This window comes from Agelaius phoeniceus, chromosome 1 (assembly GCF_051311805.1).
Source record: "Agelaius phoeniceus isolate bAgePho1 chromosome 1, bAgePho1.hap1, whole genome shotgun sequence".
In the NCBI taxonomy this organism is placed as follows: Eukaryota; Metazoa; Chordata; class Aves; order Passeriformes; family Icteridae; genus Agelaius; species Agelaius phoeniceus.
The window spans coordinates 101849239-101875841 of NC_135265.1; the positions used below are offsets into that span (position 1 = coordinate 101849239).

At 41.0% G+C, this 26603-nt stretch overlaps 1 protein-coding gene across 3 annotated transcripts in view; it reads left to right on the plus strand.

The window, feature by feature from the left end:
* The first annotated feature begins 4552 nt into the window (after positions 1-4552).
* Positions 4553-26603, plus strand: part of PIEZO2 (piezo type mechanosensitive ion channel component 2) — a 286565-nt gene continuing 264514 nt past the window's right edge. For all 3 annotated transcript variants that reach the window (XM_077184102.1, XM_054635188.2, XM_077184105.1), the window contains exon 1: positions 4553-4811. In XM_077184102.1, the coding sequence (XP_077040217.1) occupies positions 4748-4811 (64 nt within the window). In that variant the 5' untranslated portion in view covers positions 4553-4747. The remainder of the gene's footprint in view (positions 4812-26603) is intronic.

A 26603-nucleotide genomic window follows, 5' to 3' on the forward strand; every position in this document is an offset into this window, starting at 1 on the left:
CCTAATGATTAACTTCTGATCTATGTGGAAGTGTTCAGTAGTCAAGAACAGATTTCCTTTATAATTGCATAGACAGTAAATGATGCTTTGAGACATCATTTGGATTCTGCCAGGTTTGATGTCTTACAAAACGTGATGAAAGAGGAACTGCTTGAGTACATGACAGTTCTCTCTTGTTGAGTTTTACATTATTCTCAAGTAAAGATGATAACATTTTGATACTTCCTAATTGATCAGATTGTAAAACCCATCAAAACAAGACCAGCAATCAACAAGAGTTTCTATAAATAGGTATTTACTGAGCAAGATGAAAGTTCTAGACAGACTCTGTAACACGAGTTGTGAACACTAACACAGTCTAGGAGGCAAAAAAACCCCAGACCTTTGGTAATGCATCTGATTTTAGAGAGCTTCTGCACACCCTGTGCCCAGTTCTATTTCATCTGAAATGAGTGGTGAAATTGTGGATTAATGAATGGAAGATATATCAAGCATGGAGGAAATTTGGATGCTCCTAAGAAACTTTCCTGCTCTGCTGGGCCAGCTGAATATTTCTAAGGATGCCTACTCAGCATACATTTGAGTGGAATGAATTTCCTTATTGTAAAGCAAGACAAGCTCATAATTTAGGAAGATAAAATAGTTACTGACTACTGCTGGTACTGGGGAGTTTGGTTAAACTCACTCTGAACCAAAAATCAGCTTGAACTCTTTTTTTTTTTTTTTTTAACTTTTCTTGAACCAGAACTGAAGTTGAATATTATTTTGAAGTTTAACTGAACTCCATGCTGAAAGAGAACAATAACAGTTTCAGTCAGAGGTGAATGTGAACTAAGCTTAAAAACTGAATTGCTTGACTCCTGGTGAGCCACTGCAGGCTGTTCCCCCAGCTGCTGACAGAACTGAGCAGGAGGAGAATAGGTACGAGGAGCAGGATGTTTTCATGTATTCTTAGGGAGCATGGATCAAGAGACATAACACACTAGTTAATCATCACTGCAAATGTTAAAGCCATTTCCTTCCCCACAGGTCCCCAAAGCAGGACTCTCATATTGTAAGAATAACAAATATAAACCAGCACTGTACAGCAGTGACTGCCCTGAAAAGGCTTCAGTAACTTCTCCTGCCTCTCAGTGGAACTTAATGCCTTGCTGCCTTTTTATATAGAGGAGTTTTATTTCTTCAGCTAGTTTAGCACTCATTTATGGAGTGAGCCAACTGTATGGATTGTGATCATGTATATATATATATATATATATACACACATGTATCCATAGCCAAGCCCTTGTTATATTATTCAGAGTCTCTGACTGTTAGAACAAAGGCATGAGTTCATGATTCAAACAGCCAAACAAACACAACAGCTCAGGCAATTAGAAGATGTTTTTCTGAACAGCACTGTTTTGGACAGTCAGCTCAATACAGTCAACTTCAACCACCAATTCTAAATTATTATATTCTACCTTGTGGAATTGGTGACACAATACATTCTGGACTTTTTCCCTCCCAGTAGCTCTCTTGGCTTCTTACTCAATTCACTGCCACTGATTTTGCCTACTGGATGGAGTGGGAACAACATTTTTCAAAAAAACCCCCAAGTTATCACTACAGAAAAGGTGACAAGATGAGGTAGAGCAAATATTTTCATGGCTGAGGTTTGTTATTTTATAAAAGTAAGATCTTCTTCCCACTCTTTATTAAGGCTTCATCAATCTCCCCAGTGCTGAAATGTTTTCAACTAAGGTGAGTGTTACACATCTGGGGGGCTGAGATCCTGGTAGCTGAAAGCAAGGGAAAGAAATGCCGATAGGTGATGAGATAGCTACATCCACTGCTAGCACATTTACTGGATGCTGAAGGAGTCACACAGACTGGCAATTTCCTGTGGTTTGCAGAGGGAAAGAGGAAAACTGTGTGGCCCACAGTGTGATTTCAGTAAGTTGTATGTCTTTAGGGAAGAAGCAAACCTCTTGCTTTATATTCAAATTGCTTTTGCGTCACTTAAAAAAGCTGGAATTAGCTAAATAACCTCCTGGCCTATTTCTAACCATTGCTCTCTATTAGGTACACTTAATCCAACAGACACTTTTCCCATTAATTCAGTTTCTCTTTCTAAATTTAAGTCAGTCCTGTGCTTTATTGCTTCCACGCTGGCTAAAGTGCCTCTCCAATTTTCAAGTTAATGCATTTATTGTTTCTGTCAACAGCTGAGCTACAGAAGGTGTACACAATTCTTGGTAAGGCTTCATGTATTTCTTTATGCTTTCTACCACTCCAGAGGTGTGTGGTTGGACAATGGATGTTTCATTGTTCTCTCAAAATTCTGTGTATGCAAACAGTTAACTCCCATCAGTTGCAGGAAAGTGATGTTGTTGCTTACACGAAAGATGTTTTAGCCAAAAGGTGGCACTGCGGCTGCATAGATTTTGCAGTAGATGAACAGTCTGGTAAAATGTAAGGAGCCACGCAATGCATTTATTGAAACTTCTCTTTTCATACAGTGTGAATGGAAAGTATTGAAAAGTGGCTAATTAATTCCCAAACACTAGCATAAAACCAATGCTTTCTGAAGTAATGAATTTGGTAACTCTACTCTAAAGACAATAAATACTTAATCCTGGCTTTAGCTAATTTGAAAAACTCAAAACCAAAACAAAACCAACAAAACAAAACAAAACCCCCCAAACCCAGTCAATATCTGAAAATGTGTTGCCGAAGTGCACAGAATGTTTCAGCTGTGCGTGTATCCTACACACAGAGACTACTATTGTAGCCTCTAAGGCAAGGAAAGCTTCTTTGGAAACTTAAAATTTTTAAGATGGATCCTGTGGTCTTAAAACAATGTTGGGATTAACTTTACCGCAGGCTGATCTGCCGCTTTAGCAGACTACGTACTTGCTGATCCTAGTGTTCTGCCACCTACAGACACCATCACTAGGTGTATTCACAAAGATTGATGTGCAAAGAAACCTGTGCCAGAAGATTGAGAATCACATATCCAGGCTTGGTTCGTGGTCAAGATGTGTGGGTGAGCCACGCTGGGCCTGAATTTGGGGAGGGAGGGAGCAACCTCCACAGGCTGTGCCCTGACACCAAGGTGTCACATTCATCCTGCTAGGATGGGGCTTCCTTGCAATCTCTGTAAAGACAAATAGAGGTTACATTTTACTCCACACACTGCCGGTGAGCTGACTGTACCTCCTTAGAGGAAGCTTAGGCTCTGGTGATAGGGTTCCTTTTATCAGACTCATTAGGCACATGGAATTACTCTCTGTGGCTGGTTTTTCTTAGCTTTCCTGAGCATTTTCATATATCTAAGTCTAGAGTTCTTTACTTCTCAAATATACTTGTATCAGATTCTATTAGCACATTACATAATATTTGAGTATCTGAATAATTGCCATTATTCATAAAACAAAAGTCGGATGTCTACATGGCTCAACACTTGTCATTTGAACCCCCCAAATACATAGTTTTAATTTTTTTCATTAAAAGACCCCTTATACTTTCCTGTGAGTCATGTTCACGTTTGCAATTATTTTTCTCTGCAAGAAGGATATGAAAATACTTTCTTTTAGAAAGCATAGGAAAGCAAAATATGCTTAAGTAATTATAAGAGGAAAAAAAAATCCCAAAACAAACATTCAAACAAAACTTCCAAGAGCAAAATCTAGGACTCTTTACATTTGAGGTGAGACTGGATAAGGTCCTTCACCAGGAGGAAGGGCTGAGGTCCTTCACCCAGTGTGAAGTTACCTAAAGCACTGCCCCCAGGAAGAGGATGTGCAGTCTAAACTTCCATCATTTAAGTGCGAGGCATTGCAATACATTGCCAAAAGTGAAACACATTTTTACCTGTATTGATAACAACATTAATAACTTTATATTTTACAGCATCGCTATTCCAACCCCGCCTGTGAGGTTCATTCAGCACACGCACAGGGACACACCAGCTGGGCCTTGAAGCGGTCCCTTTAAACCCACAGCATTTTCTAACCAGCACCGTATTTTAAAGGGTAAAAAGCTTTCCAGAAAAGTCAAATACATTCCAGCCACCGGAGATCTATTTTTTTTCCAGGCGACAATTTTCTTGAGGACCTAAATGTGCTGCTGAAAGGGGAGGGGGAAGGGGGGGAGAAGAAGGAGGGCCGGAAAGTGAACAGATTAGAGAAAACCGCTCCCCAATCAAGAAAAAAACCCTGTTAACAACAAAAATTTAAACGAAAAAAAAAGTGAAGAAAGAAAAAATTGTTAGCACCCCTCTCCAAAACCAACACGAAAAGAAGCGTTAGGGAAAGCCGGCGAAGTTTCAGCGCAGAAGGGGAGCCGGCGCGGTGGCAGGACGGTCCCAGCGGAGGGGCGCGCAGGCAGGGGCGGGGGCGGAGGAGGCGCGGAGCGGGGCGGGGCGGGGCGCACCGCGGGCAATTCCCTGGCGCGGTGCGGGGCGCTCCCGGGTGCCGCCGGCTGGGCCCGCGCCGTCGGGCGAGCGGGGGAGGGCGGTGGGGGGAGCCCCGGAGGGGCGGGCGTGTGCGTGCTCTGGGCCGGGGGTGCGGCGCGGCGCTGCTTGCATGGGCTGCCGCCGGGATGCGGCGGGAGGCGTGAGGCGGCGCGGCTGAGGCGAGGAGGGGACGGGCGATGCTCCGCCGCCGCGGCGGCTCCGCTCACGGGCGGCCCTAGGAGCGGCGGTGGCGCGCAGAGAGGGACGGCTCTCCGGCCGGCCGGCCGGCTGCGACCCCCGTCCGCCGCGATGGCCAGCGAGGTGGTGTGCGGGCTCACCTTCCGGCTGCTCCTGCCCGTGTGCTTGACTGCCGGTACGTCCCTCCGTCCCTCCCTCCTTCCGTGGGTCCCCGGGAGGGTGCGTGTCCCGGGGCCGTGGGGTCGCCGTCGCTGCCGGCTTGGGGGATGCTCCGCTCTCCTTCCTCGTGGCATCTTCCCCGTTCCGCTGTTTCTCCAAGAAACTTTAAACTTCGTAACTCGCCCCTAATTTCTTATATGTTTGCCGTTGTTATTAATTTTTGTCGCCGTTGCGGTCCGCTCGGGGTTGCGGGGCTCCCACGTGTGGTGGGTACTCGCGGCCGCCGCACCGGCGTGCGGGGCTCCGCGGCTTTTCGCTCGGAACAGCTGCCGCTGCTTTCTGAGTCCCGCCTCGTCCCGCATCCTCGGGCAAGGCGTGGGAGAGAGGAGGATTCAGGGTTTGCCCTGCAGGCAGTGTTAGGGTTTCGGGGGTACTTTGTAAAGGGAAGAGTGAGCGTCTTTCAGAAGGAGCAGTTCCCAAATTTACAGAGGTTTCCAGGAGGTAGATTTTCCTTACTTTGAGAGAGAGAAATTTCAGTCTATTAAAGCCCGTTACTTAGCGGGCGGCCATCCAAGAAACTAATTAATTTTTGGATGGAGAACTGTGGTGTCCAGCAATGGGTGAATATGTTAATATTAATCCGTGCTCTCCGCACAATTCGGAAAAAGTCTGCAGAAGTTCCGATGCCCGTTAAATCGCAGGACCACGGGCTGGCCTCGAAAGCCGCGGTTGCGGAGGGCAGCTCGGCCGGGGCTGGTGCCTGCCGGGGCGGTGCGGGGCTGTGGGGGGCTATGGGGCGGGAGATGGGGAAGGGGGCCAGGAATGGTACGGCGCGGAGAGAAACCCGTCCATGGTCAGCCCGACGTGGCGCATCCTCCGCGGGCGGCGGAGCGGTGCCGGCCGTACCTTGCGCGGCAGCCGCGGGGCCCCCGGGCTGGTCCCGGGCCGCCGCTGGCCCCTTCCCGGCCGCACGGAGCGGGCGCCGAGCCGGGGCTGCCGGGAGCGACTCCCACCCTCCGTGCGGCCTCGCCGTCCTTGTAGGACCGCTCTGCCCAGCGGCCCCCGAAACACGCATCCTTCCCGGGGCTTTGCCCTTGACTAACCCCGTGGTGGCCCGGCCAGCGCCTCTCTATTTCCGCATTTCTCCCTCCACTCTGCCCAGGAGCTGCCCGACACCCTGTTCCAGGTGCCCTCTCCTGCCTCCGACTTCTCCTCCGGGAAGGAGGACGCGGGTCCCATCCTCAGCCCCGCTGGAGGCATGCGGGACCCAGGGCGCTCCCTGGTGCCTCGCGGTGTGCAGCCCTCCGGCCTGGCAGTGAAAATGCACTTTTCCCCGTCGCTTTGCCTGAGGCCGTGTGTGTGGTGGGTGTTGTTAGGTCGGTTGTATGAGGGATGAGAGGGAGGCAGCTTTTCAGACCAGCACCCGCTTTCTGCTCCTTCTAGAGCCTGCGGCCTCCCCGCAGGTGCAGCCCTAGGCTTGGGTGGCCAGCACTGGTGCTGGGAAGGGCACAGTTCCACTGATCCATGGCAGCAGATGAGGGGATTTAAGGCTGTCCCTGTGCACCAGGTGTCTGTGCCGTGGTGGTCGGTGTGCAGAGGAGATGGCTGGTAATGCATGGGGCAGGCGGTGGGGTGCTCTCAAAGCCGAGGGCTGGGGATGTCAGACAGGTCTTTCAAGGCCAGTGTTAGTCATAGAGCTAACTCCCTGTTTTGAATCAGCCAGGCCCCGTGCTTTCTTTAAATTTATGAAGGATCTTTGAAGTATGAGGATGAATTTACTGGAAAGACCTGTGGGTCAAAGAAATGAATTAGGTGAATTTTTGTTTAATATTATTCTCATTATATAATAGGTTGCTGTGCTATTAAAATAGGAGGGGCATTATTCTGTCAAATGCTCAGACTCCTTCTGTATCAAAACAAGTTCAGATAAAGTGGTTTTGCTGTCCATATTCCCGATATTTAGTAATGCAGAAGTACTTTCGCATTGCAGTAATACTTCCACAGATGAGAACTGATGTTGTCATGAATTGCTTATGCTCATAAATCTTACTAATCGAAAGATAAAACCTGAAAGAGGGACTTTCCATTCTCAGTATGAAAAAGAACTCCCACTGTGGAACTTTTGGGTTTCGATCTAGTGATCTTGTTCAGTTGGATTTGAGAGGAATTAATAAGTGGACAAACAGCTTTTCTCTTACCTTAGTTTACTGTGTCTGTAGGTGTTATTTTTTCCCCCTTTACAAACTCTTAGCAGAGCACTCACTAGGAGGAAAATCACAGTTCAGCTGTCTTCACTCTTGCACTTACCTTGTGTCTGCACCTGAGTTATCCCTGAGCCAGTGCTCTCTTCCTTTTCAAAGCATCAAGGAAGTGTTTCATGGGCTTCTGGAAAAGGCTTTTTAGAGTGATGGTTTTTGTGTGACTTACGGTGAGGTTACATCCGCAGCTGAAAAGCTGCTGCAAGGACTCACTGAGAGATTGATGCTCTTGTGTCTCCTGCCCCTGTCTGGGCAGTGAATGTGTCTGGCACTGCCAAAAGGATGGAAATGCAGAGTGGTTCTTTTGGTTCAGAATCCATTGTGTGTGATTTTAATAAGCTCAGTTACTACAGTTTCTTATCATGGTATATATTTTTTTTTTTCTAAGACTAGAAAGTAATGAGGTTGGAGAGCCCTGACCAGGTATGTGGAGGGCAGTGGCAGCTGTGGCAAATCATTAAAACTAGCACATCTGCTAAGCTGAAAATGGATTCTTTAAATACTGTTAAAATGGTTAATGCTTTAAGTCTTAATACCTGAAATACTTTAAGTTTACATACTTTTAAAATAAATACTAATGCTAGTTTGCATTTATGAAAAAATATGAGTTTGCTGGGATGAAATACTTTCCAGGCACTGAACAGTACCACATATCTGAGAAAAAACCACAATTGCTTGTAAGAATTTTTAAGATCAGATCTGTAGCACTGAAGTCTAATCTTGTGCAGGTAAGCCTCCATTTAAAGCTCAAGAATGATGGGTCTTGAGTGTCTGATAAAGACAGGAAACTTAACACACACAAAATAGAAGGCTTTGGAGATTGAAAAGCTTATTGGGGGCTTATGATTTCAAGGTTGATCCTGTCATGTTATTTTCATGATAAAAATCTTATGTTCAGTCCAATGTGATCCTAGAGTTGAGATAGTAACTTAGAGTAATGTGAAACTTATTGCAAATGAAGTAGTGTGTTTGGTAATAAGACTGAGAGAGTTGGGTACTTTATTGGATTTTTTTTCAGTGTGATTACTACAATGTGATATTTTTTCTCTACTGTAGTAGTACAATGCTGAAAAAACAAGTAACAAATTAGAGGAGAGGGAGCTTTTGGCACTGGTGCTGAAAAGTGGGCTTTATGTATTTTGTCTTTTAAACCTTGAGCCTTGGTGTGAATCTGTCTTCTTTTGTTCCTCATATGTACTTGAAAAATGCAAGAAGTGATTTTTCGTGTTGAAGTAAGGCATCAGAGCAATCTTTTGGTAATTGCTTTCTTTGGTTTACAGAGACTTGAACCACAAAGCTGGCTTAATAACAGTTTTTAATTATACTGCTTCTAATTGTTTTTGTTCACACACAATTCATTAGTTTTCTCTTAAGCCCAATATGGTTATTTTGAAATGGGGTGCTGGGGAAAAAATGCTTAGGACATTTTTCCAGAGAATGGCTTTCTCTGGGTTTTGACTGATGCTGTTGGATTGTGTGTTATCAGCAAATGGGCTTCAGTGAGGTAGTTTCCTGGGCCAAGTGCTTCCCAGAAGTTACACTTGCTTTCTGAACTCTTGAATTTTGACCCAGATGAACTCAGAGTTGTAGAAGCTTCTAGAAAGTTTAGAGTTTTCTGAGGGGTTGAGTGCAGGTATCAGTGTTTTGAAAGCAATGGCAGATAAAAATAAAATACTTCAGAGTTTTTTTGATGACAGAGTTCAGATATTATTTGGAAATATTTACAACTGTCTTTGAGGCAAATGCTTAAACTCCTGGTAAATAACAGGAATTATTTTTCTTCATGTTATTTCTTTTATTTCTCCTTTCAGCAACCAGTACTCATGAAAATGATACTGAATGAATCAGAATTAGCATCTCTTCAAGATATGAACAATATGTTGCAGAGAACATTTCTTAAATCATTACAGTATTTTCAAAAGTACATATATTCACCTGCCGGAAGTGCCTCAGTGGGAGTGAGGTCTGTGTTCTGCCTTGGAAGGAAAAGGTAGATTCCATGATGCTTGGGTGATATTTATCCCCAAATTAACAAATATTGATGAAAATTTTGAGGGGGAAATACCTGAATTACTACATTACCAGGTATTAAAATGCTTCTTAAATTGCATGTTTAATGTGTATTTCAGAATCCGATACCTCCCTGTATGTTTTGCTGCTCTGAATTACTGCTACTCGCGTTTGCTATAGAGAGAATAAATTGGGCACCTGTAATACTGAGGCAAGCCTGTGGAGGCAGTGAACCATGCTGTGCTTGGATTATTATTTATTTTGTGCTTTTCCTTGATTTCACTGGAGGTGGCTGTTCAAGAAATGATCATAGAGTACAATATTTTGTTGCAGTTTTCAGGTGACTGAATGATTTTTATCTGCCTCCCTCTGCAGGTGATGTCATGGTGATGACATAGCAAGTTGTGATGCAAGACTGTTCAGACTAGAGGGCAGTTTGTGTAGAGGCATTGCATGTGACAGTGTAAACATACATATCAAAAAGCTTTGATATATTTTTAGAATTGAAATAAACTTTCTGTAGATGGGGAAAGTCATGCTTATTATGTTTTAAAACTGGTCAATTACTGAAAAGAAGGCAAAAATCAGACTGGTGGGGTTTTTTTGTCATAATGGTGACATCGGGGAATATTTATTATGATGAACCAAGAGAATGCTAGGGACCAGCATGATAAAAATTCACATAGATTTCCCATTACATTCTAAAACTCTGCGTTGTCCCAGAACACTCATAAAAGTATTAGTCACAGCAACAGAAAGTCTAGGAACCATTAGTGGGTAGCATGCTGAAAAAAAAGTTAACTTGGATGTCAGTTTGCACAAGAGATTCTAAACCAGCTAAAATGGAAGCTTTCCTTTGTCATGCAAATGATTTAATTTATTTTACCTGGCTTCTTAGATTACAGGAAGTTTTGCCTCATTCAATGGGAGCAGGTGAAAGGTGTCAAGCAGGAGCAAAATATCCACAGCCTTGCAAGAGCAACATTTTCCAGGCTTGTAGGCACAGGGTTAGATATTCTTGTGCACAAAAGGACATTGCAATCTCTGTGGCTTCCACCTAGGGTCAATTAAAATCCAGATGAAAGAATTTTTGGGAGAGTGGGGAAGCAGCAGTCTGCTGTAAGTGCAGTGCTCCCTCTCTCTGGTGTAACAGCCATCTTGGATTGGCTGTCTTTGCTTCTTCTCTAGCACTCAGGCTGAAAAACCACTTAAAGATGAATTCCACCATAAAATAGGAATAAAACTTGTCTCCATAGGTTCTTACCTTCTCTACTTACTTATCCTAACCATTCTGTTAAGTGATTTGAATCCACTTAATTACTAAGATGAGCAAAAACCAGAACCTATAAGTGTGCAAGGGTTAGGGCTGACCTGGTGGGTAGCTTGTTCCAGAGATAGTGTTGAACATGGAAATGGAAATCAGTGGGAGACAGCTGCCTGGTGAGAGTTACTTGAAGAAAGTGGACAGTTTGCCTGGTGACTGTCAGAACTGGAAAGCACCTGAATCCTTTTATTTGTTGTACTGGAGTTCATGGAAATCATGTCATGCATGAAATTCCCAGTCTTCTAAATTGCAGGTCCAACACTGAGCTGTATTTTGTTTTTTCATTCCTTTTTTTTTTTCTTTCTAATCAGAGCAGTCAAATCAAAACAGGAAATGACAGACCTGTGTGTATTTGGTGATAACTCATTTTTTGGTGGATGTTTCTGATACAGATCAGGGAAGAGAATGATACAATTATTGCACCTGTATGTATGTAGCTATGGTGCTTTTTCATTTCAGGTATTTGCTAAAGTCCAAAACTGCAGGAAACAGCAACTGATATACAATAGGCAGGGGGACGGAGTTCAACAGTTTTAACCTCTTAAGCACAAAAATAATTTCATGTTACATGTTCAACAATATTTTTGTTGAAGTAGCAGAGTTGTAAATGCTAGCACAAGCTGAACAACTTCAGAGTGGCTGGTGTTGCTAAAAGAACTCATGCAAGGAAGTATCATGCAAAAGATTGTATCTGAAAGGGACACCAAATTATGTCCTCCTTCAGAACAGTAAAATCTTTCCTGCAAGTGTGTAAAGCTGAGTATTTACACTCCACATTTTCTTCTCTACAGTTTTTTCACCTTGAAATGATAATCATTGTGAAGCTGTGGTGTCTTTTTTTGAGGATAATGTTTGGTTTGAGGAACAAGAGTAACTACTTTCATGTGTTAGACTGTAGCACTCTGAAAAACAGACTGTTTAGTTTCCATTGTGAAGAATGAAATTAGCAAGTTCTAATTAGTGAAAAAGTCTGTGTAGTCAGCAGATTGTTTTAGCCTTTCCAATATCTTCAGGTAGTTCTAAAGATACTCTGAGTATGAATTGCTAGTAAGAGGCTGTATAATTTTTTTCCCTGTCCTGCAGTGGATTGATCAATTTGTAACTAAATCAGTCCAGATTTGTTTTTTAGGGTAAAAGTTTTCTGTAGCATTACTTTAGTGGTGACCACAGATCTTCATTCTGTCATTTTGACAGGTCTCTGAAGCAGGTCGGAAGCTGGTAGTGTGTGGATAAGAAGTTTTCAGAATGAGTGAGGGAGCCTTCTCATTCTTTTAGAGAATGAGAGAAACTGGTATACTGGGAGTTATTTTGTCAGATAAATCAGCTGTTTTGATATGTTTGTTAGAAGTATATCCTTTGATGCATTATGTTCAGGATGTGGTTGTATTAATGCATTTCTCTTTTCCTGAGGGTCTTACCTGTCTATTTCCTATATTGAGTAGGCAGTTGTAAAACCTGAATGTCACATTAAGGTTGCTATTATGTATTTTAATTTCTTTTATATCATTAATTCTGAGCTGCAGTGTTAGCTTTGATAATATCCTGGGGCAATGAATTCCATGGGTGGATTCCACCATGAATAAAAAGAAGTACTTTAAAATTAATTTTGAGTTTGTTGCCTTAGTAAATAATCCTTTGGATGGGAGAAAGTATGTATAATCACTTAAATCAACAACAGTGTAGTGTTCTATTTACTCTAGCACTTTGGAATAACATTTGCAAGCATAAAATCAACCATTAAGATTAACTGTAGAAATTAACAACTCTGAGTTTCCTATCAATTGTCCAGTTCTGAAGAGAAAGGGATGAGGATTATGTAATTCTGCCTTCTCCATAAAAAAGGAGTTTCAGGACAGGATACCTTTCCAGCTTGTATAGACAGCACAGTGTAGCTCTTCTCTGAATTCATTCAGGCAGTCTTTGGTTTGGAAGGTGTTTTATAAAAGTAAAACTTAAATGACAGTGTGTTTGTGAGTGATACACTAATCACTCCCTTTTGGGCAAAATATTCTAAAGCCTGGGACTCCAGACATTGCAGACTCTGTCTACTGTTTCCAAGCCACTAATTAGTTAATATAGCTTGACAGAACCAAATGTTAAAACTGAAGTACCAAGGGGTATTCAAGTCGGGATCAGTTCTGTCCCTTGATCCAAAGTTGCATAGATGACTGGAAAAGATTTCCTGAAGGGTTCAGGTGATGTGTTCTGGACTCCTGTTGTGCTGCAGCATGCCAAACACTGTGTGGTTAGAGATGCTAAACAAGAACAAGTGCTGTCTTTTTCCTAGTTGTGCTAATGCCACTCAATAAACAGTATGTTGATTTTTTTTTTTTAAAGATGTACTATTAAAGAAATTAGCTTCTAGTAAATTTGAGGAACACTAAACTCCTTTTGCTAGCCGTCATGTATTTCAGGTTGCTTGTATACATTATTTTTAGTTTAGCTTTTTTAAATGCAATGTGGGTTGCAAAGACTCGGAAAGGAATTATCAGTGAAACATACTGGGTAGCCAGTGTAACCCCCCCCTTTTGCAGTTTGATAGTAGGCCTTTGTCCAAATTAATAAATCTCCAGCTGTGAAAGGTGATGATGATTACAGCATTAGGCATCTCTGATGATGTTGATTTACTTGTCAAGGAAATCTAGCAAACAAGTACAGTGACACTCTGAATTTCATTCTATTACATTCTCATATATTGGGAAATATCTGGAACATGCAAAATGATTGCACAGAGGCTCCATGTGTTTTTGTTGTGCTTTTTTTTCCTAGTTATATTTGTGGCTTTTTACTACACCTCTCAGAATCGCAGTTTACTGGTCACTGAGAATAGATTTTCATGAGCCAAAGGAAAGTGAGGGAAACTTGTCTCCACAAATCCTGATGTATGTAGAAAACTTTTACAACATTAGATCGTGTTGTCATCTGTGACAATATTGTCAAATACTGTCAAAACAGTATTCAAAAGCATGTTTCAATTTGTTGCTCCTTCACTCCATGCTTAGAATTAAAAAACCCTGCCCTATTACATTCCTTAACACTGTGTTCTTTTGACACAATTACATACTTAAATACACTTCTACTAAACAACAAGTTAAAAACTACATGTTTTAACCCTTCAAAACTTTGTCAGAGACCAGACTTTCTGGTGCATGAGTTTTGAAGGGCTTTTCCAGTTGCAAGCACAGAGTTGTAATTATTTTCTTTGGTTTTGCATGAGTCATTGACACCATCAACATTTTCTTTGAGGGCAGTAATTGTCTATTTCTCTACAGAAAGTCATAGAGAAATACTTGTGCTTTTTTTGAATGCTAAATAATGAAATTGTTTTTTTCAGGTTGTAGTGTTGTTGGCCAAAGAAATTCTGTTGTGATAACTGTATCATCAACTAGAAAAGCTGTGTAGTCATCTTGATTCTTCTCCTTCGTCCTCCTCCTTCTTTCTTGTCATGTTATGTCTTTGACATGTTATTTAACATGTCAAATAACTGTAATTTGGAGAATAAAGATCTGTGAAGTATGCCCCAAATCGTCTTGTTTGTTAGCTAAATATGGGGCATATGTATTTGCAGTATAGTGCTAAGTAAGCAAAACCCACCACTTCCATAGCTTATTTTCTCAAAATTGAAAGGAAATCAATAACCAGCTTTTAAAAAAATTGCTTTAAACAAAGTTTCTTTGCTATGTTCTTAAAGCATCTGGTAAAGATAATCAAGTTTATGACTTTCTTCTGTCATTTCAGAGTATAATTGGGCAACACCCCCCAACACACCAGTGCGACACTGTGTCTATTTGTGAAAATAAGTTTCAACTGGAATCTCTATAGTTCATGGTTTTCACTATGCTTATTCTTATTAACCTGTATATAGACTTTGTTGTCATGTGTAGAGTTTTACTTGTTAGCCATTTGTTTTTATTGAACTGAGTGACTGAACTCCACTATGATGCTGTTGATGTACATAAACATGGCCTGTTTCTTGTGGCTTTTCATTGCCATCTGCATGTAAAGCTTCACAGTTGCTTGAAGATCTTGACAAATATTTTTCTTGCTAATTTGCTGAAAGCATAAGTAAGCATATTCATTTTATGTGTGTTTAAAAAAAGATCCTTGCAGTTTATCATACTACAGTGATTTTAGGAATAAATTGTTTAGAAATACAATAACTTCATGTGAAATAAGCCACTATCAAATTTGGGAGCCTCAATAAGCCTCTTCTGATGCCTACATTTTTGTCATAGCATGCAGATAGACTGAGGTGTACAAGACAATCCCACTGTGCTGTTTGGAGGGTAGAAATCAGGGCTGAACTAATAATTTAAGTTCACCCCTCTCTTTGCAGAAGTTCACATTAAAACAGACAAAAGAGGCAGTACCAAAAATCTTGTTTCCTACAACTTGGCTGCTGGGTGAGCCATACTGGCAGCAGTAAGGAAATGGCAGAAGGTCCAAGTGGTCATTAGTGTGCCCCAGAGGATGAAGCTGTTGGTTGGAGTTGCTAGAATTGCAGAACAAGAGTATCAGGTTATTTCCTGCCTGTATTTACTGTTACTGTATTTGGGGGAGTTCCGTTTGCTTCTTCCCCCTGTGGAGTTTGCTCTTTCCTGTTGCTCTTGGAATGGAATAGCAGTAAGATTGTTCCAGTGCTACACAATATTGCAGACTGGAAGGAACAAGGATGTCCCATTACCAGAGTATCCTGCCTGCATAATTAATGTGTGTTAGTTGTCCTCAAAATACTCAGAAATGAGAATATAGTAGTTGTTTAAAAAAAAAAGACAACAGCATAAAGAATGAGCAAGCCAGGTCACCAGATTAAGCCTCTGTTTTTGGAGAAAGAATAATGTTCTTCTGCAGGGTGAGAAATTCCACAAATGTGTGGTTTGGGTTTCTTATGCCTTCTTTTGAAGCAGTTGAGGTTGGCCACACCCCTACCAACCCCTGCCCCAGGTTTCTGGGGTAATTATGGGAGGGGCATTTGTCAGTCTTTCTGTTTCCCTCCTCACAGCATCTCAGGCTGGGAGGCACCTCAGGAGATCTCCTCTCTAATCTCCAGCTCAATGCAATGCTGAATTTAACTGTGATTGCTCAGGGCTTTTTCCTGTTTGGTGAAAATCTGAGAAGAGCGGTCTACAGTCTATTCCTCTACTTAGTTAATCTCACAATCATTAGGATTTAATTTCATTTGTTTTCCTTCATCTCTTATATCCCTCCAACTTCCATTTTAGCCATTGTATCTCAGGAGGCAACTTTATAAACAACCTGGCACTGTCTTTTCTATAACGTCCCCTTAGGTCAGGAGGCTGCTGTGAAGTGGCCACAAAATTGCCTTGTCTTGGAGATGAATGAGCCTGGGTCCCTCAGCTTCCACTGTCTTTGGGATTTGGGAAAATCCTCCCCTGAATTTTTTCAAGTTTATTAACATATCTCGTTTCCTGAGAGGGGCCAAAATTGCATGTGTTTTAATGATAGCTGAAGAAATCCCTTTAATGATATCCCTTCCCTTGGCTATGCTGCACTTGATACAGCCCAGGGGCTTATGTTGAATGTCCCAAGGGACACTGGGTTGGGAACTTTTTGACCTGGTTTGAGTGTAACAGAAAGTAGATGGTAAATGTAAATGGTAAATAAAAATTTACCATTTTTATTGTTCCTTAAAAGAGAAAAACCAAACAAAAAGCCACCCCAAAACACAACTCTGAACTTTCAAACTGTGATCAAAGCTTCACAAGTAAAACTAAATTGGTGTTTGGATATTATATCTGAACAGTCAGCATTGCTACCCAGGCAGAACTTGTTAGAATTTTTCTTCCTCATTTTTCATTTAAGGACCTAAGCATTAATTCTTTGCAGTAAATCCTAAACACTCTCTCCTCACATGAAAGTATGTTCTTCAAGATGTTCTAGTTGTGGCTTTTGAGTTTTGATCCTAAAATGTGTAGCAGCAGATCTTGGAAGTCCTCCTGGGAGGAGTTGTTTCTTCAGTCTGTGTAAACTCACTGGTACCTCAAATCTCATGAAAGTGCAGATTTCCATTCTCGGTATTAAAATAGATTAATTACAGCCTCTATCTGTAGTGCATGTTTGATTTGCTGTGTTTGAGTGCATACAAAATGCACTCAAAAGCTCAGAAAAGTTGAACTTGTGTTTCTCATCTGAATGTGCTGATTATTAATGAATGTTATTCCCTAACATTGGCACCAGCATCAGTCACTGACTTGCAATGAATGGAATGATGAATTAGTACAAGACCTACAAAATTTATTCCCAATTTCAAGAGCTGTCCAAAGCTGGCGGTTCTAAGGAACTAACTAGCCAGTAAATTATTGGCATTATTTTCCCAGCAATCATGTTCACATACTTGAATATTTTTAATTAGTCAGTATTTCTTGTTATTCTGCATAACTTTGACAGCTAATTTGTTTTAAAACCACAGGAAAAAATCAGCTCTGCATGTTTCTTTATTGCATTCTTTTCTCCTACATGACCTCCATCTCATGTAGAACTGACAAATTACTTTTAGCAGTAGTTATTTTACTGTTCGGTTGCAATTTTGAAACAAGTATTTGAAAAACTGACTTGTGTTTTGGCCATATGAAACACTTTGTGTTGATCATTCAAAGAATCTGTTGTGCTGGGTTCTATAAATCCAGCAGAATTGTCTCAATTTTTTTCCCCATAAAACTGAAAGTTTTATTATTTATTTCTTTGACTAGTGTTCAGTTAACTGTGCTGCTTTTAGAGGGTCAGCCCACTGTATATTGGAAATTCCCTTTCCTAGACTCTTTCATTCTGCAGGAAGCATGGGAGGGTTAGTTTAACTATATAAAAAGTTGAACTGTTTGTGGCATACAGCATTTGATAAAAGGCAAGTTATTGATCCCAAAAGTCACATGCTGCTACTGTTTTTGTCTCTTGTTCTGCACAGGTGTGCCCTTGGGTTCCAGGTGATTAAAACATGGAAAACAATAATTGGTATAGTTGTAGCTGCCCAGGTGACTTTTCTGAGGGCTCTTTATGCTGTTGTAGTTGTGAGAAATATACTCAAGTCTACCTGTAGCTTTTCAGTCTTCTATCAAATTTGCATTTTGCATGTCATCTGTTGCTCAAACCGGTCTTTCATTGTGAGATTATCTTCTTTTCTAAATATAAGACATCGAAAAAGTAAATTTGTATCTGCAGGGAAATATCAAAATAGTATGTATTTTTAAAAATGTTTTAAAGGTACTGGTAATTTTAGCTTTAGAGTTTCATAAAAATTGTGTAACCAAAATGTTAATGTTCCTCTGATATTCTAGCAAGGAGTAGGTGTATCTCTCCTAGTATTTGAGAAATGAAAAAAAACTAGGGAAGATGGGCCCAACTCAGAATTGTCAGACTCCATGTAATTTACTGAATCATGCTTGCTTGGAGGTATCCATCTTTTTTGCAAATCAGATTCAGGAAGTTTCCTGTTTGCATCCCATGTGTGTGCATAAGGAGTGAATCAAACATAACAGAGGTGGGGAGGATGAGCATGCTACAGAACAGCATTTTTAAAATTCATATTACTATAAAAGGTAGCAAAGTAAGTCAAGGTAAGCATACGCTATTTTATTTTTTCTTTCAGGTAGAGAATATTGAGTAGGCTCGGTAATAAATGTATTTGTAACATTTTTTACAAGAATTGACACAGTTGTATTTTTTGGCATGTTGATAGCTAGGATTTGTTGCTTAATTGATTTAAAACCTCACATTTCAGGTCAGCTGATTCTTTCAGGCATGATGCAGATATATATTTTAATTTTTTTTTTCTTTTAAAACACCATAATGATTCCCAAGGAAGTTGTCCAAGAACAATGCTGCCAGTGCCAGAAGGTTATTTGAAAATGCCAGTGTCTGAATTCCATTAATTAGGTAACATATAATACATCATCTTCACAAAGCTGAGTAAATCAGAGGAAAATGTAACACCAAATTAGAAAGAAACTGCTGTTGGAACTTCAGATAACTAATAATCAGCTTGTCATTCTCTTCAATACTGAGGTATGTTTGTATCTGATTAGATTGTTCCTTACACTTAAAATAAGAAATAATCTGAGATTCAATCTCAAAGTCAGCAGAAGCCATCTGGTTAGTGTAAGAGCACAAACGGTGTCAATAAATTAATGATGTTGTGGGTGCGCACAAGCAGTGAAAAAGGAGACATTAAGAAAGTTTGGGCACAAAGGAAAGGAAGGAAAATGTCTTTCCTGAAGTGGTTAATCAAAACTGAAAGTGAAGATACTATTGCTGTTCACAGAACTGTTGATAGCACATTAAAGTTACTTGTTTCATGCTGGTTTTTATCAAAATCCTGGCAGAAAACGTTGCCTTTCAAAGGCTCCTTCCACAAGCAGCAACATAATTGTCTCTTCTCATGAACACGGAAAAAAGATTCCTTAGACTGTCAAAGTAGCCTTTGCTGCTAGTGGTTTTTGCTTCCTTTTTTTTCTTTCTTTTTTTTTTTTTTTTTAATTGCTGCTGTCTGAAAACCAGATTCACGTCCCTTATGGATGTTGAGTGTTCTGAGGAAAAAACCACAAACAAATTGCCTCCTCATTTAATATTGTCCTTTGCACTTTTCTTGCAAAAGGAAGCTATGCAAAGATTGCATACTTCATGGAAGTTCAGCCTGGCTTCCTGTCAGTTTTATCTTATGGTATAATTAAGCTCATTATATATTCAGATTGCTTCTAAGAGGTCATAACTAATAAGGTAGAGGCAATATAGAGTAGAATAGAATAGAATGATTTAGGTTGGAATAGACCATTATAAACCCAGCTGTTGACCTGGCACTGACACCACTAAACCATGTCCCTGAGCACCACATCATCATGCCTTTAAAATACCCCCAGGGATGGTAATTTTACCATTTTCACTTCAGTGAAAATTTCTTTTCACTGAAGAAATTTTTCCCAATATCCAAGCTAAACTTCCCCTTGTGTGACTTGTGACCATTTCCTATTGTCCTGTCACTTGTTACCTAGGAAAGGAGACTGAGGCCCATTCTGCCACAATGTCCTTTGAGGTAGATGTAGAGAGCAGCAAGGTCTCCTCAGTGTCCTTTTCTCCAGGCTGAACAGCCCCAACTCCCTCAGCTGCAACTTGTAGGACTTGTGCTCCAGACCCTTCATCATTGTCCTTCTCTAGATATGGTCCAGTGCCTCAATGTCCTTCTTGTAATGAGGGGCCTAAAACTGAATAGAGGATTCAAAGTGTGACCTCACCTGTGCCCAGTACAGGGGGACAATTGCTGGCCTCACTATTTCTGACACAAATGACCTTGTAGTATTTGAATCTTTGTACCTTGCATTGATTTCTTGTGAATTTTGAGTGGTCAGCATCCCACAGTAATCATCTGTCGTCTTATTTTGGAAATAATGTTAGTCAAATATAGAATGGGTAGTGCTACCTGAAATATCTTATATTTAAAAATAATTATAGCAAATATGCGATATGTTGGTTTCTTTGGGTCAGAATTGCTGAAAGTGATAGTATTAAACAATTCCATCCTAATAATTTAGATTATGATCCTGTAAGAGAAATCAGAATTTTTTCCCAGTATTTAACAGGCAGGGGAAAAAATCAGACTGAGCCCCACACACGTTTCTTAGATATATGATGGGGGTTTAACTTTTTTCAGTGCACTGAAAAATCTGAAATTGGGTTTATGACCAAAAGAAAAATAATCTGAAAAAAACTTAACTATATGAATTAGGTGTGAATATGAATCATGGTACAATGGCAATAGTTTGATTTCATTAGGTACCTGTGTAAGACACATGGGTAGGAACTGAACACCATGATCACAGTTTTTGCTGACTTCCTAGTCAGTAGAAATGGAAGTATTTAGCATTCAGAAGGTCTCTGTGAAAGGATGTGCTAGAAAATCCAAAGATCCTGTGAAAGAGCTATGAGATGAAACGAGCTAGTAAAAATCATAAAGAGAATAAAAATGTTCAGTGAGTGAGTTAAATTTACCATGGTCAAATCCAGAAAGCTGTGCAAATGGTTTGCATGGTTCAGAACACGACCAGCAGTGCTGAAAGCATCTGCTGGGTTGTGGGTCAAAGACAGCGTAGCAGCAAATCTTTTGCCAGTGTTCAGTGTCATCAGGCATAGTATCTGCCCAGACTTCCAGTGTTTGCTGAAAAACATATGTGTGGCTTAACATGTGTTTCTTTCTGAAGATCTCTCTTTTAGCAATATGTAAAGGATTTTGTCTGTTAAAAGATTGCAAAAGGTTTTTGGTTTCTTTGTTTGTTGGTTTAAATAGTGCCTGTGCAGACATCACCAGTTAAACTGACTAATTTATTGGCTAGGATGATGGTTCTCTTACAAAGCACAACATTTTGCAGCAGGAAATCTGGTTTTATCTTCTGTGCAGTAGTAATGGATTATCTTGCTGGTTATGTTGTCATCATGGCATTACTGAATTATTTAATGTTTAGTGAAGTAAATCAGCTGACAAAAATATGAGAGCGTAGGTGTATTTAGTTTTACTACATGAAGTGATCTGATTTGTTTTTGTGGTAAATACAAATCTGCAGCAGAAGTGTAAATTGATGATTCCATCAGAATTGGTAGATGGAGTAGTTTTATCCTGAATTATCCTTCCAGGTGAAAAAGTATGACAATCCTATCCCTGGAACAAGACTGAGACAGCAGAATATTAAAAATTCAGGCATAGTGGTAGGAACAGATATCTTTTTATATAACTAGGAGGGTATGTGAACAAACAAAGGAGGCATTTGAAGGTATATATAAAGTAGCTGGTAGGTGAATTTAAACTCTTCTAGCAAGAGATAAACAGATTTCCCTAGCCCACAGTAAAATACTGCCCATATTTTCCAGCAAAGAAGACTGTAGTGGGTTGACACTGGCTGGATGCCAGGCAGCCACAGAAAGCTGATCTCTCACTCCCCTCCACAGCTGGACAGAGGAGAGAAAATTTAACAGAGGGTTCATGGGTCAAGATAAGGACTGGCAGAGATCACTCATCAAATACCATCAAGGGCAAAACAGAGTCAACTTAGGGATATGAAATTAATTTATTATTAATAAAATCAGAACAGGGCAAAAAGAAGTAAAATAAACCCTTAAAAACACCTTCTGCCCACCCCTGCTTTCTTCTACATCCTGCCACCAACAGTGCAGGGAGATGGGGAATAGGGGTTATGGTCACTTTATCACCTGTGGCTTCTACTGCTCAGGGAGAGGACTCATTCCCTTGCTGCACCATGAGGTCCTTCCTAGGGGAGACAGTTCTCCATCAACTTCTCTGGCCTGGCTCTATCTCATGAGCAACTACTCTCTGTGAGCTGCTGCAATGTGAGACCCTCCCACAGGCACCAGTCCCCCTCAAACTGCTGCAATCCTCTGAGGACAGGCTGCTCCAGCCTGGCAGCAGGGCCCCCCTTCCACAGCTCTGCCACAGGGTCACAGCCTCTTCCCCAGCATCCATCCATGGGTGCAGGCTCTTCCACGGGCTGTGGATGGATCTCTCCATCCCTCTGGGTCTCCATGGGCTGCAGGTGCATCTCTGCATCCTTGTGGATATCAGTGGGCTGCAGGGGCAGAGCTGCTTCACTGTGATCATCACCACATGCTGCAGGGGAATCTCAGCTCTAGGGTCTGGAGCAGCCCCTCTCCATCCTTCTTCACTGACCTTGGTACCTGCAGAGTTTTTGTCACATGTTCTCACTCTGCTCTTCTCTGGCCACAATTACAATAGCATGACAATTTTTTTTTTCTTTCTTCTTAAATCTGTTATCACAGAAGCGTTACCACTATTTATAACTGGGCCATTCTTGGCCAGCAGCATGTCTGTCTTAAGAGCCACCAGGGATTGGCTCATGCTGGACATGGTGGAAGCTTCTAGCAACTTCTCACGGGAGCAACCTGTAGCCCCCCTGCTACCAAAACCAGGCTATGCAAACTCAATACACTTTCCTTTTTAGAAACCACATGTCCTCATGTGGGAGCTGGTCTGCTTCTGAGCCTGTCATTTTTCTGGAAAAGCGAGTCATGGTTTATAGGGGTTGCATTGATGTGACTCCAGAAGAATAGTAGCCTTTACTGGAAGCAAACTGAATTACAATTGAAGAAATGCAAATTGAGTGTAATAATTGGCCTGCTGAATGTCACAGGAGAGAACAATTAATGAGGAAGATGATGTAATAATGTAATTGTAGGGGAATTTAGTGTTTCAGGTCATTTTAAGCCCCAGTCTATGAAGTATTTGGAGGCAGGTAAATAAAGGCAGTTAAGCAAAGACCAGGAGAGCAGGCAAATGGAGTATGAGGGCTGGGAGTACAGAGAATAAGGGAGATGTTAGTAGGGTGGGAGATGGGGTAGGAGGTTTCCATAGAAAAGGGCAAAGAAATCACTGTCTCATTTGAGACATAGGGAAATGAGTAGATGAGTTCAAAGAGATTAATGATGTTTGGAAGAGGATAGGAAACTGAAGAAGATAGCCAACTGGGCCAGCTGGCAGAGTCATAATAAAAACATCAAATTACTCTGTCAGTAGAAAATACATTAGCTGTGGTGGCCAGCAAGAATGTGTGACTTCTAGAAATTTCAGGGAAGGAGGTGACAGGACTTCTATAAATAACTGAATTAAGGGATATAGAAATAGAGAATTAAATATTGAAAATAGAAGTGGAAATTCAGAGGAGAGACAAAGATTTTGTCAGTCTTTCAGAGCACCTTTGGGAAGGTGACTAGGCACACAAGAAGAGACATCAAAAGTGACAAATATGAGGTAATGCTGAAAAGAGGGAGTGGTGAAAAATATGCATTCCAGAATGGAATTTGGTATTTTGGGCTTGGGATTTCAAGGATTGAAGGGTATTACTGTGGAGATAGTGATCTAATTTTGTGAATATCTGCCTTTAGTATGATTTGATGTGCTTTTCCCAGAGATGAGTGAAATTTTGGAAGGATCTGTGGTAAATACTACCTGCTGCAACTTGGCCAAGGTACAGACTCGCCTACTTTAGGAATCAACTGATTCTGGCTTGCATTAAAAAAAAAAAAAGAACAAAGTCCCCACCCAAACAAATTATTGTGCTAAATGCATTTTTTGTTTCCCCCTAGAAGTTATTCCTTGTCCTTGCTTTGCTCTCCATTGTGTCCTTCTTTGGGCTCTGTGGTTCACAGATGTCTCTGAGATGCTCAGTTGTCTGCACTCCTGGTGCCATCCTTCTTCCTCACCCTTCCCTTGGCATGGGATTTTCTCCATGTTGAATGGTAGACAGTGAAGAAATGGCTGTGACAGTCTAGGATTGGCTTCTTGAAATTTGACCAAACGAGTGGTGTGAGTTGCTCTGGGAGGGCTGACTTTAAAAAGCAAAGTAGAGCACCTGCCTGACTCAGACCAGCTTGTGCTTCCCACATTGGGCTGTGTGTGGTCCCTGGACCCATCATTGTATGGAGTGGGGTGGCTCTGGGGCTGTCACCAGCAAGAATGTGGTTCCTCAGCTGACACAGGGACTCTGTGCCTGAGGCTGAGCACTTCTGGAGATAACGCGCATGGGTATCAGCTCAGCAGAGGTGGGAGTTGGCTGTCCTGGAGCAGAGAGCTTCCCCTGGCTCTGCGGCCCTGGGCTCCTTGGGGATGCTGGTGTGCAGCAGAGAGAAGCTGCCTTCCTGCCAGTCCTGGGGTTGTGCTGGATGTCAGGGGCATGACAACCCCTGCCACACTCTCAGCAAAGGGATCCTGGCTCCACCAGCTCCTGTATCCTCTGTCACTGCTTGTGGATGGCCGCTGTTGAGTTATCATGGTTTGCCTCTTAGGGCAGTGGTTGTGTCCCGACCTTCAGTCTTAACTGTGTTACACAGTGAGCCCAAGGATGCAGTGTGCTCCGAATTAGGCACTCAGCCAGAGTAAAATACATTCTCCTTTTATGAGTCAGCGGCTCTGATTCATTAAAACCATGGTCAGGCAGCCCCAGTCAGCCAGTAATGGTGTTCGGTGGTTCATTTACCCAGGAGGAGTCTGCTCAGTTGTGTTTATGTTTCTGAATTATTTTATTTTTTAACTTTAGGAGAAATATGCTCTTTCTTATGCTTTCTAACACCTTTAAAAGGACAAACAATGTCATGACTGCATAGACATACTTCTTGTAAATTAACTGTGTTTTTGTATTTTTCAGGAAATTTGATTTTTCTGGGGAATATTATTTTACATCTCACTGGGCTGTGACCTTGTATGAGTGCAGTAAATTAAGTCTTTAAGTTTCTTCTTTCAGGACATGTAAAAAAAATTACGCGGTGTTGTCATACACCAATCTAAAGGATTCACACAAGTGTGTCTCTTCTGTGCATTGTATTATATTACTGTATTAATTTATACTTAATAAAAAGCTGTACATGCCTGAAAGTTAATTTCTTAAATTTTTTTTTTAAATTTGGAAACTAATATATTGACATTTACTTTTTGTTTTTTCCGAGGGAGAAGACTTGCTTGTTTCTGGGGCCTTCTGTTTCACTTAGTTTCTATGTTGTACTATAAACATTCTTTATTAATATTTCAAAATAGCAACTTAACTTTGCCTTCTTATTTCTAGTTTGGTTTTTTTAAATTTCAATATGAACATTTTTAAGGCAAAACTTAAAGGTGGCTTTGTTTCAGTAATCTTAGGAAAGGAGAAAACCTGCAGAATTTTAAACACTTATTTGCTCTGAGTCTGTTTTTGAAAAATGGAACATGTTTATCTGGACAACTGTGAAATACTGAAATGAGATAAACTATTGCAGCTATGGCTGCAATACTCTTGGGACTCTTTAGCCTTGTCCCCGCTGGGAAGCTGACTCTTTGCTAGAAATTGTTGTGGTTTTTTTAAAGTTTTTTTTTTCTTTGTAGCTGTACTCATCTAAGAATTTTGAATGCTAGCGTGGACTGATTAGAACGACTTTTTGTAAACATGTTGCTTTGATTTGGTATATGCAGAACCTTAAACTGAATTTACAGATAAACCAAACATAGCTCAGCAGTGAAAAAAGAATCCCCTTAATTTTAGAAAGTACTGAATCATGTATCTGATGCAATCTGAGTTGGTCCTGGGTAGCTGACAGTAGACTTGCTGGCTGTTACCCTTTTTCTGGTGTAGAAGGCTGCAGCCTGTGAAAGGAGGGAAGAATTTTGCCCTGCTGTGATGACATGGAAAGTGTATAGTCTGGGGCCAGATGTATGTGGAGGAAAAAGGGACATTTAAAGTCAAGTTGAGAGAGAGAACATGAAAGTGAGTGCACGAGAGGAGTCGCTAAGTGGAGCAGAGACCATTTATTGATTTGGCAGGAAGAAGGAACAAAGCTTTGATAGGGAAGGATTTATGTAAAGGGCGTAATGCACCCTCAGATCTGCTTGCTAAGACTGCCTCATAATAAACTGTCTACAGGGTCAGGGTGCCTCCTGTACTGCTGTATCCATTTTTTGGATTCTTGCTTCTGAAAATACCAGGTTTTTACTTGCAAAATAATCAACATATGGAGATGGTATCAGCATTTGCTTGTGTATTATATCTGGTTTTGTAACCTAACCTCTTGGAAACAGGGTTAATATGTATTAAAGGATATGCACAGAACTGCTTGTGTTTTTGTGTGCACAAGTAAGGAAATCTGGTTTTGCAAAGCTTTGTGGTTATCAGTGGCTCAGTGACCAGGCTGAAAATTGCATTTGCATCTGTTCTTTTGTGATACAGTTAAGTTGTCATGTTTCTTTCACCATGAATAAGTTGCAATCCTGTAGGACTGTCAGAAGCTGCTGTTCTTGCTACTTGTTTTGTCAGTAAAATAGTGACAGAAGGCTGGTAACAACTGAGTGCCCTTTTTATTGGCACTCCAAGGAATACAGCGTGTATTAACAAGAAACAGCTATGAAAAATGCATGAAGTGCCAGGAACTACTGCAAACAAAGGTACTATAAACAGAGCCATCATAACCTGCTACACTTAGAGACAGACTTTTTCTGTGGTAAAACATCAGCCCATCTTATTGCCAAAAAATAAAAAGAAAAAAAAGGAAAGAAAAAACTCCTCCCATTGATCTATCCACGTGTTCCCTAAAGTCTGTCATCTGTTATATGTGAGCTTACACATCAGCACTGCACTTAACATGTAGTTAGTGACAGCCCACCTTTGTCCACTCTCAGGTATGTCTGAATAAATTAGATCAGCTAGTTTCTTTTGAGACCTTC